Genomic DNA, 18,261 nt, shown 5'->3' on the forward strand with positions numbered 1-18,261 from the left:
TAATGAATCCTTTTAATAATATTCATTTCAATCACCCCTTCATATTTCAAATTGTAGCTACTAAGTTAAAAGTAAGATGACTCTTTTTTAGGGGGAAGAGAGATTTAATTCTGTTTAGTTGTGCAGAGAGACCAACATAACAAGTCAGGAGCAGCGGAAATTCTATGTACCAAGTCCTGGAAGTGAGGTGTTCACAACTAGACTGATTTTCCATACATCTGCTTTTACCTTTATTTTCACATGAAGATGAAAATAAATTGTTTGATAGATTTATCAAAAGATCAAAGAAAATTGTTTGATAAATTTCTACTATGCATGGTAAGTTGCAAAGGAAAATGATTTAGGCACTTTTTTACTAGGTTTCTACCTAAAGGTAGACTAGTCAAGCCAAGATGTACAACCTGTATTTTTGGGTAGGGTGTGCAAAATTGCTTTCTTGTATTTAGATTACTATTTTATGGAGGATGGAAAGATTTTTTCTTTTCTCCCCAATTTTATATATATTGTTAATTTTCAGAAGCATTAGTAGGAATTTAACATGCTTTTCCATGAAAAGCATTAGTCAGGCGATGCAGTGTACATACTGCAGATTCTCGGTCTCTTATTGTAAAAGCTTCAAGACAAACTGTAGTTTCTAAAGTGTTTTTTAAAATTGCTTCTTGGCCTTTTGGCTAAGATCAAGTGTAAACTTTTAGTTTCTTTTGGATTATTCTCTCTACAACATATTCCATTGGAGCAAATGTAGGTCATATAAACATTAAGAAACCCACTGTGGTGAGTATATACATTTAAAGATTAGGTAAGAAAGAAAATTGGGCTTTTCATTAAGATTCTATTTACTCAGTGACTTGCTAGAAGAATATGTTTTTACTGAAATTTGGAAAGGAAACAACTTGATTGCCCAACAACAAGGAATGTAAAATATAAAATATTTGCTTAATAAATATTAGGTAATTATTAAAATAATTAGAGGCCTGGTGCACAAATTTGTGCATGGGTGAGTCCAACTGGCCCGCCCCAATTAGGGCAGATTGGGGCAGGCCAGCTGGAGGGAGGGGACATGGGAGGTTGGCCGGCTGGCCCTGCCCCTGTTCGGGGTGGGGCTCTATAGGGGCCGCAGTGTGCGTCAAAGCACCTGGTCATTCTGGCATTCTGGTCACTTGGCTTTTATATATATAGAAGATAGCAATAACTAAAAAGACCATGTGCCAACATAAAAGTGCATATTATGTAATGATAAGTACAAAATCAGGATAAAAATTGTATATAGAGTAAAATTTTAACAATATCAATGTTGTGTATATAATAAAGCATGGGAGAACATTTTTAAAGAGGGTATCAGTTGCAGTTGCTCTATTGTGATGGTATCAGAGGTGATAACTTTTTTTTTTTTCTAATCTCCAGCACTATAATATGATGTTGTTTTCACAATAAAAAAATCTCCCACTTTGCTAATGGTTTTACCCATGGAATCCACGCCAGATAGAATACACCTTATCATATTGTACCATCTTACCAAATTATTTTGGGAGCAATTGGAAAGAACTTGTCAATAACAGGACTGGGAGAATCAGTGACCAAGATTTAAAGCTGAAGTTGCTATTTTGTTCCATAGCCAGGGCATGGTCAGGTAAATAAGCTCAGGTCCACATGTGCAGACTAACAAGTACCAGGAATGTTGACTTATTTGTAAGTTCCAAGCAAGTCCCCACATTTCCTTAACGTGGGGCTACATATTAACAGAGTCTGTCCTTGACTAAACTTTAGTCTGCCTGACCAAGTCCTTTTCCAAAGGACGCTCACCTTTTGTACTTACATGTTTATCTTTGTGTTGCCTAATTTTCACAAGAATCATGCGAAGCCAGAATCTCCCCCTCCTGATATCTGATCAGCTTCAATATTTGATCAGTTTCCTTATATTCCATCATCCCCCAGGTAATGTCTGATCACCTGCCAGCCTTCAGCAGGAACCCTTCTGGGTCAATTTAGCCAGAATCCCTCTTAACCATGATGTTTTCTCTTAGTAATTTTCCACCCATTCCCTGTTCCTTCCACACACTCTATTGCTTGGCTACAAACCTTTTTATACTCAGATATGAGACCAATGTCTCCTCTACTGCAAAACCGCACTGCAGTGGTCCCTATAGGTAAACCATCGTCCTTCTTGCTGTTTCGACAAGCATCCAAATAATATTTTCATTGAGAATTATCTTTGAACATGACCTTTTCCTTACCACTTAGAAAATAAAGTACTAAAAGACAAAATGACTATCACTTAGTGTTAGTGTTAGAAACATTTTAGTGTTTCTCTTTTTTTAAAAAAACCCTCCCCCAAGGATATTTTTCCCATTGGTTTCTAGAAAAAGATTGGAAGGGAGAGGGAGAGACGGAGAGAGAGAGAGAAACAGCAATGTGAGAGACACATCAGTCGGTTGCTTACTGGGGCTAGGGAACCTGCAACAGGGGCACGTGCCCTTGACTGGGAATCGAACCCAAGGCCCTTTGGTCCACAGGCCAATGCTCTAACCACTGAGAAAACTGTCCAGGGCTAGTGTTTCTCCTGTTTAATTGTACATTTCTTTTATTTTCCTAAATTGGGCTGATATGTTTCCTTCTCTTTTTTCTATTCATATTACCTAAGAATATTTCCATGCCACTAAATATCCTTTGAAATGTGTTTTAACGGCTATATCTCAAAGTTTGTATAGTCAAAACAGTATTTAACCATTCTGCTACTGCTGTTATTTTTTATTCTTTCTACAATTATGTATTATTGTTACTTAAAAGTCTTTTACATAAATCATTGGCTGTTATGATGTTAATTGTCTTAGAATAGACTCCTAAAAGTGTAATTTTTTAGTTTAAATACTTGTAAAGGTATTAATACTTAAAGCCAATCTGCTTTCCTGGAAATGAGTTGCTATATTCAATCTCACTGAGATGATGGAGTGCCTGCCTTATTGCACTTTTGGTAATATTTTGCATTATTTAACTAAAAAAAAGTACAAAATCTTAATAATTTTATAACCTAAACCTTTCTTTCACTGTTAGTGAATGTCATATCAATATAACACTAAGCACTGTGTAAACACTGCAGAAGTAGCAGACTAAAATGACTTGTATGGCAGGAGGTGCTGCATTAATCTTTTTATTTTTCTAAATGATTGCCTGATCTCAGCTCTGTTTATCTATCTATCTATCTATCTATCTATCTATCTATCTATCTATCTATCATCTATCATCTATCTATCTATCTATCATCATCATCTATCATCTATCATCCAATTTTCTTTGTGAATTTAGAAGAAGTCTTCCAAACTGTTGTCCCCCCCAAAAAAATATAAATTCTTTCAATTTTTAAAAATGATTGGGATTTTCTTAAATCTATAAATCATTTTAGGAAGCATTTAGACTATCTATCTATCTATGCAGAAAAATGATGTTCCTCTTTCCTAGTGGGAACTTTTTGTGTTTTCAATGTATAGCAAATATGTTTTCTTTATCTTGTTCCTAGCCTTAAGGAGAATAGCTCTACCCTTGAACTAGTAAGATATTCCTAACCATGCTAAGAAATCATCCTTCTTTTTATTCTGTAAGATTTTTAAAAATTATGACTAGTTAAACACTAATGGTTTATGTCTTTTTCATCATTAACTGAAATTATCATGTATTCTTTCTTAATGAAATAACTAGCATATTAATATTTCTACTACATGGGATGGTTCATATAATAGAAAAAAATCTTTTACTTGAGTTTGAAATAACTCAGTGGCAAAACTCATCCCTGATTATCTTTTGAGTTAAAACATTCCTTAGTTATTAATCTAGCAATATTTTTAAAAATTCCTTTTATTACCTGACATAGTTTTTAAAGTATAAATTAAGTGTATTTATTTTTAAAGAACACTTTATTATTCAGAGCAGTTTTATATTCATATTAAAATTGAAAAGAAAGCGGTAATCAACCTGTGGGTCATGAACAATGAAAATACATCCTGCATATCAGATATTTACATTATGATTCATAACAGTAGCAAAATTACTGTTATGAAGTAGCAATGAAAATAATTTTATGGTTGGGGGTCACCACAACATGAGGAACTGTATTAAAGGGTTGCGGCATTAGGAAGGTTGAGAACCACTGGTTCCCATCTACCTACTGCCCCCAACTCATGCATAACCTCCCCCATAATTAACAGCCCCCTATCAGAGTGGTACATTTGCTACAACTGATAAACTTATATTGACACATCATTATCACCTGACATAATTTGTGAATTAGAATTTCTCTTTAAAAAGTCATATACTTTCATATCCAAGAAAAAAAATAATTCCTTTGATTCTATATACTTTTCATGGTCCATTTTTTTCAATTGGTGTTTTCTCTTGATTAGATTTGTCAGAGGACTTGCTAATTTCCTCTTTTTAAAAATAAACTTTTAGATTTAGTCAGCATTTATTGTGTTTTCACATGTGAAGTCTTCAAATTCTACCATTATTTTTCAATTTTTATTATATTTATTAGAGGCCTGGTGCATGAAATTTGTGCATGGGAGTGTATGTCCCTCAGCCCAGCTTGCACCCTCTCCTATCTGGGACCTCTTGAGGGATGTCCCACCAGGATCAGGCCTAAATGGGCAGTTGGACATCCTTCTCATAATCCAGGACTGCTGGCTCCCAACTGCTTCTGCCTGCCAGCCTGATCGCCCCCTAACCACTCCCCTGCCATCCTGATCCACGCCTAACTCCTCCCCTGCCGGCCCGATTGCCTCTAACTGCCTGCTCCTGCCAGCCTGGTCACCCCTAACTTCCCTCCCCTATAGGCCTGGTCCCCCCCCAACTGCTCTCCCCTGCAGGCCTGGTCTCCTCCAACTGTCCTCCCTTGCAGGCCTGGTTGCCCCCAACTTCCCTCTCCTGTAGGTCTGGTCCCCCCAACTGCCCTCCCCTGCAGGCCCGATTGCCTCTAACTGCCTGCCCCTGCCAGCCTGGTCACCCCTAACTGCCCTCCCCTATAAGCCTGGTCCCCCCGCAACTGCTCTCCTCTGCAGGCCTGGTTGCCCCCAACTGCTCTCTCCTGTAGGCCTGGTCCCCCCAACTGCCCTCCCCTGCAGGCCATTTTGTGGTGGCCATGTTGTATCCACATGGGGTGACCATCTTGTGTGTTGGAGTGATGGTCAATTTGCATATTACTATTTTATTAGATAGGATTTCACTGGCTTAATTCCCTAATATTTTCCTAGAGTGTCTGTTTCCTGCCTTCCTTCTCTTCTGTAATAACTACAGTTTTAAGGCTCTGATGTTGGCTCTGCTTATAGAGAAAGTATGTAGGTCTGTTTTCTAAGTGTCAACTGTGTTTTAATTTTGTCTTTATAGTTTTTCAGAATTTTTCAGTTGTTTTTATGTTAATTTCTGTTATTAATACTTTAAATATTGTATTGAGATCAGAAAGTAGGTTGAATATATAATATTAAGTTTATTTTATCAGCTAGCATATTACATTATCAACTGGGGATCTTGTAAAGTGTACATTATATTAAGTACAAACATTCTAATTTTTATATACCGCCTTTTATTTATATTTTTGCATTTTTACTACTTTATCAAAGATTCAAGGTATTTATAACCTTTCACTGCTACTATGGTTATGTCAGGTTCTTTATTTTATCACATTTTATTTAAGTATTTTAATCCTTTAATACTTGCCACATAAAAGTATGTGAATGACATGCTTTTATCTGGATTTTAAAATTTAAGTAAATAGAATGATTTTCTTTGTCTAATAAGTACTTTTGCTATGAGTTCTATGTTTTCTAAAATTAAGATTGAAACAACTCCTTCGTTTCTGTTTCTTTAAGCAATCATTACTCACCTTTAATTTTCAAATTTTCTTTAGTATTTTTGGTGATGTATCTTTTTAAGAAAGCATAGTTTGATTTTGTCTGTTATCCAAATTTGAGTCTGTGTTTTTTATAAAAGAGAACTATAAGTTGAGACCTGGTAGACTGGCGGTACAAATCTCACCTCTGCTTCAACCCACCTTTGTAAACATCAGTTTCTTTGTCTTTAAAATGAAGATAAATAACACTTTCCTCACGGGGTTATTGCCAGGGTTAAAGGAGCTAATGTGTGTAAACTCGCTTTGAGGCACAAGCAAAAACCCAGGAAGTCAGGGATAGTTGTTATTATGATTACCTGGAAAGACATTATAGTAAGTGATTATAAACAGGGGCTTAAGAGTAAAATGGAATTAAATTCACCTTTGACCTCTACCACTTATTAGCTCTGTGAACTTGGTTACATAATCCTTCTTAAAAAAAGAAAATATCTATCTCATAAGATAGCCATGAGGACATAATGAGCTATTGTATATAAATGCTTAATACTGTGTCATTTTTCCTCAATTATTGCTACTGCTCTGTGAGGATGTTCAACTGTCATATGTATTGTCATAGCTGTTGTTCTTATATATAATCTGGTTTTGTATACTTTTTTGTGCCATTACTTATAGTTTTTTACTTTTTAAATAAAGTTATATAATAAATATATATATTACATATAATATATAGCACATATTTATATATAATTATGTAATATTTAGTGATTTGGAAGGTACATACTCTATTTATTTTAAAATAGTGCTTACTTTTCTAAATTTTAGAGATTTTTAACCTTATATTTTTTATTAGTAAAATCACAAATAAAAGTGCATGATTTTATTTTTTTCTTTTCTCTAGTTTTAGACATTTTTATAGTATTTGAGAATTAGATCCATATTATTGCAATAAAATTATGATTTGTTGCATTATGTATTTGTTCTTTATCACCAATGTTTTACATTCATATGGTTTATAAATAAATGTACAATAATTACTTAAATTGAATCCCATCGAAAGGAGTTTTTAGGGTTAAAATAGGCAGGTTGAGGAAGGTTTAGGAATTAGGGGGTCCATGGGGAGAACCACAGGGCTGCAAAGTGGGAGCTGCCCAAAGGTATACATTCACAGAATGATAGAGCTGCAGAAGGTATACACTCACAGACTGAGGGAGCTGCCAGAGGGCATACATTTATAGAGTAAGCGGGCTGGGAGCTGCAGAAGGTGTACATTCACAGGATAAAGGAAAGGAAGCCACTCATTCAGAGAGGGAAGAGGAAGGCCAAAGGGAGTAGAAAAACAATAAGGGCGAAGAAGAGGGGACCCTGACATGAGGCCTGAGCTCTGAAGCTGCTATAGTGGCCAATCAGAGGGGATATCAAGGCACAAAGAACGGCAGCCTTTATAAACTGTGGAAAATAGGGACTCGGTGGGACTCTCTCTCCCTCCACGTGGAAGTCTGTGCTTGCTTCCCGATAAATTTCCACCTTTTGTCCATGGTTTCATTCTTCCACTCCACCTGGACCAGAACCTGGGAAGCCATCATTGCATCCTGCCCAGGGGAACACCATGCGTTCCAGTTCAATTTTTGCGTTTCACCATGTTTTAGTGAATTAATTATTCAGTACAAATTCTTTAACACCATGACTTCTTTTTTGAGCTATTTATTTGCTTAACCTCTCATTTACTTAGAATATTTTTCTGGTAATAATTTTATGATGACATAGAAATGTTATCCTTTCTGAAATCCTAGATAGCCAAATTATATATTTCTTTTCTTCTGACAAAACAAAATACCTGACTAAATATAAACATAAGTAACAATCTTTTCCCAATATAATTTTAGTTCAAATTTAGTCCTTTAGTTCAAATTTTTGTTACACAGATTATGTAATTTTTAAACTTATTTTGATTTTTTAAAAGAAAAATTTAAGTTAAAATATTTCCTCAGTACTTTAGGATTGTTTCTTCATCTTTATAATTTAAAAGATTTGCTAGGGTGCTTTTAAATCTGGGTATATTTTTTTACTTTTTCTTGGATCACAGTGAGCACAGGCAATCTGCATATTCCATTTCCCACTACCCCGTTCTCCAAAGCTTCGTTTGGCTATGTTATTTATTGTATTGTCTAACCTATTTGAAATATACGTACTATACAAGAGTTGGGTCTTTGTTCTCCGTATCCTCCAATTGTTTTCAGCCTTCCCATGTACTGAGAACAAACCATTCTCCAATTACTTCTCTATTTCAATAATTGATTTCACGCACTGTCAGCCTTTTTGTTGTGACCAATGTGGATTTTAGTTTCCTATTGAAATTTTAGCTTCTAAATTGCTTTTATTTTTATGATACGTTCGCTTGCCACTTGATCCCTTTTTGCCGGGAGCCAGTCCATCCTTGCTGTTTTAAGGGACCTGGCATACATGGCATACTGTTCTTAATATGTTTGCTCACCTTCTTGGCACTATGTGTTTTAACCAAGGTCACCTCTCTGAGAAAGGTTGTTTCCCAGGTAGGGATTTTCCCCTGAAGTTAGGGAGGGAATAAAACCCCTTAACTAAGTGCCAGGCGGGTAATTAATCACTTTAACTACGAACAATCATGCTTAAGCTACATAATCTTTACTCCCTAGAATGGAGATAAGAAACACCCTAACCTTTGGAATAGAGATTGATAGGATTGGAATCAACTGGTATAAATACAGATGTAACAAGACAACAGGAGACAGAATGAGACACAGAACCTAGACACAGAACCTACACAGAACCTAGAGACAGAAGAACTTCGCTGGAGAGAACATGGCAAAAGATCCTGGACAAAAACTGGAGACAGAACCTAGAGACAGAAGCTAGCGAGAGAACCTGGCTGAAGAACCTAGAGACAGAACCTGGCTACAGAACCTGGATAGAACATGGCAAGAGAACCTGATTAGAACCTGACTAGAACCTGGTGACTGAACCTGGCAAAAGATCCTGGACAGGACCTGGCTACAGAACTTGGTTGGAGAACCTAGCCAGAACCTGGCTGAAGAACCTGGCTACAGAATCTGGTGACCGAACCTGGCTGGGGACCCTGGGGAACCTGGCTGGAGAACCTAGACACAGAACCAGTCTGGAGAACCTAGCAATAGAACCTGACGACAGAACCTGACTGGAGATCCTAGATAGAACCAGGAGAGAGAACCCAACCATGCTGGTCAACTGAACGCTGCCTCCGTGTTATTCCTTCTTCGCGGATTCTGTCCACACCTTTGGGGACCCCTGGACCTGCTGGGGCAGGACCCCAGCAACTTTTCTTCATGTCACCTGGTTCATCTCATCCTGCCCTCTTATAAACAATGTCTTTCACCTGCTCACTTTCATCTCAGCCTGAATTTGAAGGCTCACATACTTTTTATAGTTTAGTATCTTTGAACATTTTATAAAAAGCTAAAATGTTTTAAAAAGTTATAAATTGTTAGTTGAAAAGTGTGTGTGTGTGTGTGTGTGTGTGTGTGTGTGTGTGTGTGTGTGTGTTTCCCATTATCTCCCTGTGAATACCTTGGCACTTTGTGGAAGACATGACAATCTTACTCATTAAAGAACTATTTACAGAGGTTATCCTGAGTCTCCATGAAAAAAGTTCCTTCCTTTCCTTTGGAGTAATTTTGTACGTTCCCATATTATTTGACCTTTTTGAAAGAGAACACATCTATAGAATCATGTTCACCGAGAGACTTAGTGATTATTTATCCTTTGAGTCTATTCCTTGTGTTCAGATCAAACTTTGATTTCTACTCGAGGACCGCCGAGGTCTTTGATAGGCGTGGTCCACAGCTCAAGACCCCAGTGGTTAGCAGGCTTTTGTCTCCTGCAGCTTTGTCACCTCCAGGTGGGGCATGATTCTTTGGCATTATGTACCGACAGGTCTGCAAGTCCTAGCTCCCTGCGTACATTACTAACAGACGTCTTCTTCTCCATCCCTCCATCAGAGTTTTACATCAGGCTCTTAGGAGACAAAATGTCGCATGAAACGCCTCCTCTCACTTTCTCTTGAGGGGACTACTTCGCATGTATACAGAAAGACCAGGGCTGGAGAGGGCAGAACTTTTACAAATTAGCTTCTGTGTGAGTGACAGCTGTGGATCAGTTGGGGGACTACTGATTTTATTTGTTTCAATCTCCTTTTCAGTCTTAGAATTAATTGGAATAGTTCCAGCCTCTAGCATTAGATTTTTCCAGTCTTTGTTTTCACTGTTATTAAGAATTCCATCTTACTGATGCTTTGTCTCCACAAGTATTTTTGAGAGGCCACACTGTGGGCTGTTGACACATTACTATTTTAGACAAGAACTCAGCTATTACATTTTTTTCCAGGTATAAATTTAATAAAAAAGCTTTTGTGAACAAAATGGTAAATGGAAATGTAAGTTATACTGAAAAACAGAACTGAGTCCATTATTCTTTTATGGAGTACAAATGACCACATTTTGAAAATTGTCCTTTTTTTTCTTCTTTTTAATATATCTAGTACTGGCAAAAATGGCTTCACGAAAATACCTCAGAGACCAGTATTCTCTTTTCCCCAAATAAGGGTAATACCATCCACATTTTCCCAGTTCTCCTACTTAGAGAGAGTTTTATTCTTTAACATTTATCAAACTGCTGCAACACTGGGCACTTAGAAAACACACCAGATATATTCTCTGACTATATCTTTCCCAAGAGCATGAGCACCAAGAAGTCCAGCCAATAACGATTGTGCAGTCTGTAGAGAAGAATTCATGGGCAGAGACTGCACCACAGATTGCAAACTCATAAACCCACAGGGCCAGGGAGATAGAAATACAGGGCAGAGAAGCCTCAGTGCTTGCTTATTAAACACACCCGAATAGTCTTCATTATCATGAATAACTATCTTCTTTTTCATGTTTTTATGATAACATGAGTCTCTTGATATATTTTTTATTTTGCCATTTGGATAGAATTACAATTTTAGAGAAATGCATCTCAAAATAATAAAACAATAAGAAAAATATGTTAACAAATGATAATAGCAAAAGTCATTTGTAGCAAATGATATCCTATATAATAAAATAGAAACATGGTAATTAGCGTACATCCGCTACACTTCCCATTGGCTAATCAGGGCGATATGTAAATTAACTGCCAGCCAAGATGGCGGCCGGCAGCCAGGCAGCTTGAAACTAACATGAGGCTTGCTTGCTTCAGTGACGGAGGAAACCAACGTTTGCGCCTGCCTTGCTGACCTCTGAGCCTGCAGTTTGAAACATAGTTACAAATATAGAAGCTAAACAAAACCCTAGAAACCTGCTTTCAGTGAGCCGGGATCTCAGAGCTGGAGTTGATACAGTGTTTCGATTATAGAACCCAAACAAACCAGATACCTGCTTTCAGCAATAGAGGCCTCAGAGCTGGAGCCAGAGCTAAAGCTGGCCCAGAATAAAAAAAAAAAAAAAAAAAAAAAAAAAGGAGTGGTTGGGAGCTTCAGTCACCTGCCAGCCAGAAAACAGCCTTCAGCCCCTCACCCAGACTGGCCAGGCACCCCAGTGGGGACCCCCCACCCTGAAGGGTGTGTGACCAGCTGCAAATAGCCATCATCCCCTCACCCAGGCTGGCCAGGCACCACAGTGGGAACCCCCACCCTGATCCAGGACACCCTTCAGGGCAAACCAGCCGGCCCCCACCCATGTACCAGGCCTCTATCCTATATAGTAAAAGGGTAATATTCCTCCCAGCACCAGGATCAGTGGAGCTGCGAGGCCTCCCGGCACCGGGATCAGTGTGACAGGGGGCAACGCCCAAACCCCCAATCGCCCTGCGGCTCTGTGTGTGACAGGGGACGGGGCCACAACCTCCCTATCCACCCTGCTCTGTTCGTGACAGGGGAAAGCACCCCAACCCCCTGATCAGCCCTGCTCTGTGCCTGATAGGGGGGAGCTCCCCAACCCCCTGATCGCCCTGCGGCTCTTTGTGTGACAGGGTGCGGTGCCCCAAACCCTGATCGGACCTGCTCTGTGTGTGACAGGGTGCAGTGCTCCAAACCCCCCAACCCCCACAGGCCCTGCTCTGTGTGTGACAGGGGGCAGCGCCCCAGCCCCCTGATTGGCCCTGCTCTGTGCCTGATAGGGGGGAGCTCCCCAACCCCCTGATCGCCCTGCGGCTCTGTGTGTTACAGGGGACGGGGCCACAACCTCCCTATCTGCCCTGCTCTGTTCGTGACAGGGGAAGGTGCCCCAACCTCCTGATCAGCCCTGCTCTGTGCCTGATAGGGGGGAGCTCCCCAACCCCCTGATTGCCCTGCAGCTCTGTGTGTGACAGGGTGCGGCGCCCCAACCCCCTGATTGACCCTGCTCTGTGTGTGACAGGGGGTGGCGCGGCAACCTCCCCATCGACCCTGCCTTGAGTGTGACAGGGGGCGGTGCCCCAACCCCCCAATCGACCCTACTCTGAGCGTGACTGAGGGTGGCATCACAACCTCCCGATCTGCCCTGCTCTGTGCATGACAGGGGGCGGCGCCCCAACTCCCCAATTGGCCCTGCTCTAAGCCCGACCAGGGGCTGCACCTAGGGATTGGGCCTGCCCTCTGCCACCCGGGAGCAGGCCTAAGCCAGCAGGTTGTTATCTCCCAAGGGGGCCCAGACTGCGAGAGGGCACAGGCCGGGCTGAGGGACCCCCACTCCCCCCCGAGTGCACAAATTTTTGTGCACCAGGCCTCTAGTAATTACATAATAGGAAATGGCTGGAGATTTGACTGAAACATGGATTTAAACATGGCAAAAACAGGGGTTTTAACATTGCCAACATTAAAAAATTATTTTGGAAATATAATGTTTTTAGAAGCCAAATTTGACCCTATGCCTCTGAAATAGTTTCTTTTGGTTAGATTTTTTTTTTTTATGTTGGTCTTGAGATTATTGCTCATTCTCATTCTCATGTGTTCTACTTTAGCCCATGTTTAAGGTCAGACTTAGCCGAACACATTTTAGAACCTCTACAAACAGTTCTTATGCCCATCTAAGGCTGGGAATCACTGTACAGGCAGTTGGTTAGAGTGGATGTGCTCCCTGCCCCCAACTTAACCCCACCCTCAAAGGAAGGGTTTGCCTTCCAAGAGCAAGAGCAACAACACTTCCTTGATGCCATTCAATGCTGAGTATTGAATGGCGTGGCTGAGATCTGTGATGTGACTCATGATCAATCACAGTGTGGCGGTTAAGATGTGAAGAATGCTAAACCCCATCCGTTGCCATGTGCCATGTCTGAAGTAAGACTACATTAATAAAATGGGGATGATTCTGGTGAGGATAGAAAAGGCCCCTTGGCATTGTCCAGGAAAAAAATATCATAGAGAGGAAAAAATGTAACATGTCTGGGAGACATGAGCAATCTTAACCCTTGATCAGTGGTTCTCAACCTTCTGGCCCTTTAATTACAGTTCCTCATGTTGTGACCCAACCAAAAAATTATTTTTGTTGCTACTTCATAACTGTAATGTTGTTACTGATATGAATCGTTATGTAAATATCTGATATGCAGGATGGTCTTAGGTGACCCCTGTGAAAGGGTCGTTCAACTGCCAAAGGGGTCGTGACCCACAGGTTGAGAACTGCTGCCCTAGATTATTGCATGATTTTGTGAGCAGGGAAAAGTAAGCAGACAGTTCCATGCCTTTGAAGAAGCAGCCCTTACATTCCTCCAGCCTCCTTTGACTTGATCATGTTTACCTAGCAGTTTTCTAGTTACTAATTGTATTTTATAGATACTTTATTATTTGGGAGGGGCCTAATGAATGCAAACAATCTAACCACTGGGAAAGAATACAGTCACTGAGATGTATAGATTTAATAGGTTGGAACTGGGAGTTGTAAATTAGTAGTCCTCTATGACCTTTTGTATACGACTCAGACTTCAAAACTGTGATCAACTCCAAACTCACTGATAAAATCCAGGTCTCTGGCTTGTAACATAAAGCACAGGCCCTTGACTGGCCTGTGAAGCTCAATTTTGGGAAGGGGTGGAGGTGTGAAAGCAGCTCATTCTGCTGAAACACTCTGGCATTTTCTAATTTCAAAAACCAAGTTGGTCTCCCATGTCAGGACTAACCAGGCCTGACCCTGCTTAGCTTCCGAGATCAGATGAGATTGCCCGCGTCCAGGGTGGTAAAAAGGAAGGAACTGTTAACATTTGCAACAGCATGGATGAAACTGGAGAGCATTATGCTAAGTGAAATAAGCCAGTCAGAGAAAGATAAATACCATATGATCTCACTCATTTGTGGAATATAGAGAACAACATAGACATGAACAGGGACCGATCCAAAGACAGAGAAACAACGATCAGATTTTCAATCCGCAGAGGGAAAGTAGGGGAGGGTGGGGGTAAAGGGAAGAGATCAACCAAAGGACTTGTATGTATGTATATAAGCCAAACCAATGGACACGGACAACAGGGGGATGAGAGCATGAGTGGGGGGGGGGAAGTTGGGGGTTAATGGGGGGATGAGGACACATTTGTAATACTTTAACCAATAAAGAAATTAAAGATTTAAAAAACAAAACAAAAAAAACCCAAAATAACCTCAGAGGGAAGGCAGGGGAGGGTGGGGGTAAGGGGGTGAGATTAATAGAAGGACTTGTATGCATGCCTATAGGCCTAACCAATGGACACAGACACCAGGGGGTTGAGGGCATGAGTGGGGGGGATGGGAGGCAATGGGGGGATAAGGACACATATGTAATACCTTAATCAATAAAGAAAATGCATAAATAAGTAAGTAAGTAAATAAATATATATATATATATATATATATATATATATATATATATAAAATAAAAACACCAAATAGAATAGAATAGAAAAGATCTGTGACATTAAAAAAAAAAGTTAGGAAAACTTATTTTAAAATTGCATTTTGATGGAAACTTGTATTGGTGATCCAAAGCCCTCAGAATTTTCCTTATATTTTTCAAGATGTAAGAAATGAGTTGAAGAAATCTGTGGAATTTCCATGGAAATGGTGCCAATTCATTTTTTTTTTCTGTTCCTCAGGAAAATTTTTTGCTTTAGCAATAGTGTAACTTCCTGGCAATCCCTTGGCAGTTGTGAACATAGGGCATCTGAAACACATACTTTCAGTGGGAAAATAGTTGGCTCTCTTACATAGTCCCTTTTCCTTTCAGCATATAGTGAAACAAAGAATTTCTTTAACCTTTTTTAAGAGAACTTCTATGGTCCCTTTAAAAAATTTTGACTCTGACAACTATTTAATGAAAGGGCATTTTCTTTTTGTTCTCTACTAAATAAAGAGATTATCATTGGTGAAGCATGTACTGATTTTCCTATTATACCATGGAATCCCAGGATATTTGAAAAGTATTCATTAACTCAAGAATAAGCAGTTTTGATCACCTTATACGTCCAATGGACTGAATGGTCATAAATGTCTTAAAAGGTTTAGACAAAAATGGTTGGATACAATAAACCCTTTAGGTACTTATAAGTCTTTAATTTAAAAAACATTCCCAATTATTCTTAAGTGTGTTCTCTTTCTCAATTTACAGTAATCAGGGAGGTTTTTAACTTTTCATGAGGTTTATATTTCTCTAGTCCTTGCAAATAAAACAATATTGTTTTCTGTTCTGCTGAATTACTGATGTCCAGGGTTAAAGGAATCTAGGGAAATTTCTCTAAGTTGAATAATCAAGAACATAATCAAGAAGTTGGATTTGAATATCTAGAAAGAAAAATATATCTAGAAAGAGAAGTTTGATTGAAAATTTCAATATCCTAGCCCTCAAAGAGTTTTAAAAATCTGGTCACTGACATTTTGAAGCAAATTAGGTAATAAGATATGAACAGATATTAATCCAAAAATTTTTATAATTAGGTCCTTGTGTCCTTTATTATTCTCTCCTCCTCTTTTTTTCTGGGCACAGAGGGACTATTTTTCTATAAACATGGTAGAATAATAATCGGTCTCATCTAGACTTCATGGACACTTGCAGTCTTTCCATAAATTGTTCTCTGTGAAACAACCAGAAGAATAATTGATAAGATCAAACCTTCCAAGGATCTCCCATACATTTGTTACTTGTCACCTTCCTTCAGCTCCTGTAGCCTTTTCCACATTTCCCCCTTAATTCTAATAGAATTTAAACTGAAATATGGTAATTGAATAATTTATAAAAAGTGCTTCAAGGAAATATTTTCTTAAAGAGCTCAAAGCATCCCCTCTCTTTACTCTTTCCAAAGCTCTGTGAGGTATGTGGAGGTGTCCACAGAGGAAGGGTCTTTTTAAATTTGTTTAATTCTTCAGTGACTGTTTGATGCTAATTGCACAATGATCTCCTATGAAGTTCTGCATTAATTTCTTAAGAGAGCCAAAGGCTTGGTGGTAGAATAAATATGGAATCTTAGAAACGGAAAATTGTCAAATTGAAGTTTTGCATGTAAATCTATAAGCAGCATAGCCAAGAGATTCGTGGGAGACTAGAAGTTCAGCTTTGTCATGTGTTGCCTTCAAACACCATCTACTTCATTGGAAGAATGACCAAAGTAGAAGCTTTTTGCTGTGGGAAAGACTACTTGAAGTCATGGATGAATAGTAATCCTTTTAGGGGCACAGCTTTGTTTGGAAGACGTTCCAATGAGCAGGTCCATTGAGGCTCTGTATATAATACTCAGTAGGTTTTTGAAGTTGGCACAGTCAGTACCCAGCCATCCTCACGATGGCACAAAAGGTGACTGACTATGTGAGTGTTTAGTAGCTGTTGTGAAATTTCCTGGTTTTATTTTAATGCCTCTCTCAATAATTTTAGTGGTAACAATTTCAAGGTAATATTATATTGGACTGAAGTTTTTTCAAAGGTAGATTGAGGTTAAAAGCATCCGAGCATGCTCATTGATTATGAAGCCAGCCAATGTTAACTCCACCTCTGCCACCTGTTACATTTTTCATTTTTGACCTTTAACTAAGGCCTTATTATCAGAAAAAAATCATAATAAATAACTAGGTTCTCTCTTTTTACTAGGAACCAACTGTGTGAAGGAAAACTGGGGGGGGGGGCAGCTGCCTCTTTAATGAGCAAGAGGAAAACAGTCCTCTTGTATGATATGTCTCTACAGCTACAGTTTTTAGTTCTCCTCTGCATGACAAGTAATTGCTCAAAAAATGTTTGGATCAAGTGTAGAAGGCAAGAATAGTGAGAAAAGGGTGAAAACTTTGATTGAAGTTTAACATAAAGCACAAAAAACCACACGCTGGTCCCATTTTGGGGGCAATCAATATTCTGGCCCTCCCTTCAAGTAATCTCAGTGGCTTCTCTCTGAAGGTCTATGAAAGCAGTCTCTGATGTGTGTTGGAGAATTTGTCTTACTTGACCTTCCTAGAGCCCTGCTCAACATCATCATCGTCACTACAAATATCCTGGCCTTTGTCAATTAAAATATTGTTTTGTATTATTATGACAACATTTTATGTGGGTTAGACAAAAGAGTAAAATTAGTCAAGCACACTTATTTACTTCTATCCCAAGAGACTTTACTTAGTATTCATAAGGCTTCTTTAACTCTTCCTTAGAGATAAATAAACTGAAGTGTGTGTGTCAGTACCTTGTTTCCTGGGACCATGGAACTTGTCACCATCAGATTGTCTTCTGGCTGCCTTTTGTTGAAACACTAAAAAATATAGCACATGTTATTTATTGAACATACTTATCAATAAGAACAAACTCTGGAAAGCTCCAAGAATCTAGAATGCAACACATCATTTTTCTTAGTAACAATTCTTGAATTGTATTATTTTTGAGTAGGAGGATTATGAAGTTTACAATTTTCTCATTTGTGCAGCTTATCAGTCATTTCAAAAGGCATTTTCTGTGGGCTGAGTAGTATAATGCCGATGCACTGCCTCATTAAAGCATTTAAATCAAGATATGATTTCATTTTGATATCAGGTAAAGATAAAAGCTGCATTCTGTTAAAAGTGATAAATGTTAAAATCATATGAAAAATTCCATTTGCACAGAAATTACTCATGCTTGACTTCTTGGTGATAAGCAAGGATAATGACTGTTTCTTTCAAAACAGATGAAAAGTCTGCTGTATTTCACAGATGTAATAATTAAAAAAATGCACTTTATTCCTGTATCACCTAGCTGGACCTCAGAACTATTGAAGCAGCTTATTTGAATTATTTCATTACCTAAAAAGTGTTTTGTTCTCATTTATTATTCCTCACAGGAAATTCTATGATACAAGTCAACATTACTCATCCCGTTTTGCACATAAAAGATAAAACTTATTATTCAATAGTTATTGAGCACCCGCAAGTTCCGTATAGCTTCTGGCATCTGTTAATGAAAAAAATGTCTACCTCTTACAACTTG

At 38.7% G+C, this 18,261-nt stretch overlaps 1 protein-coding gene across 2 annotated transcripts in view; it reads right to left on the reverse strand.

Moving 5' to 3' along the window:
- BANK1 (B cell scaffold protein with ankyrin repeats 1) overlaps nt 1-18,261 on the reverse strand; it is a 319,366-nt gene that overhangs the window by 14,213 nt on the left and 286,892 nt on the right. For both annotated transcript variants that reach the window (XM_059664464.1, XM_059664456.1), the window contains exon 11: nt 17,486-17,551. In XM_059664464.1, the coding sequence (XP_059520447.1) occupies nt 17,486-17,551 (66 nt within the window). The remainder of the gene's footprint in view (nt 1-17,485; nt 17,552-18,261) is intronic.

Source organism: Myotis daubentonii, chromosome 1 (genome assembly GCF_963259705.1).
Source record: "Myotis daubentonii chromosome 1, mMyoDau2.1, whole genome shotgun sequence".
In the NCBI taxonomy this organism is placed as follows: Eukaryota; Metazoa; Chordata; class Mammalia; order Chiroptera; family Vespertilionidae; genus Myotis; species Myotis daubentonii.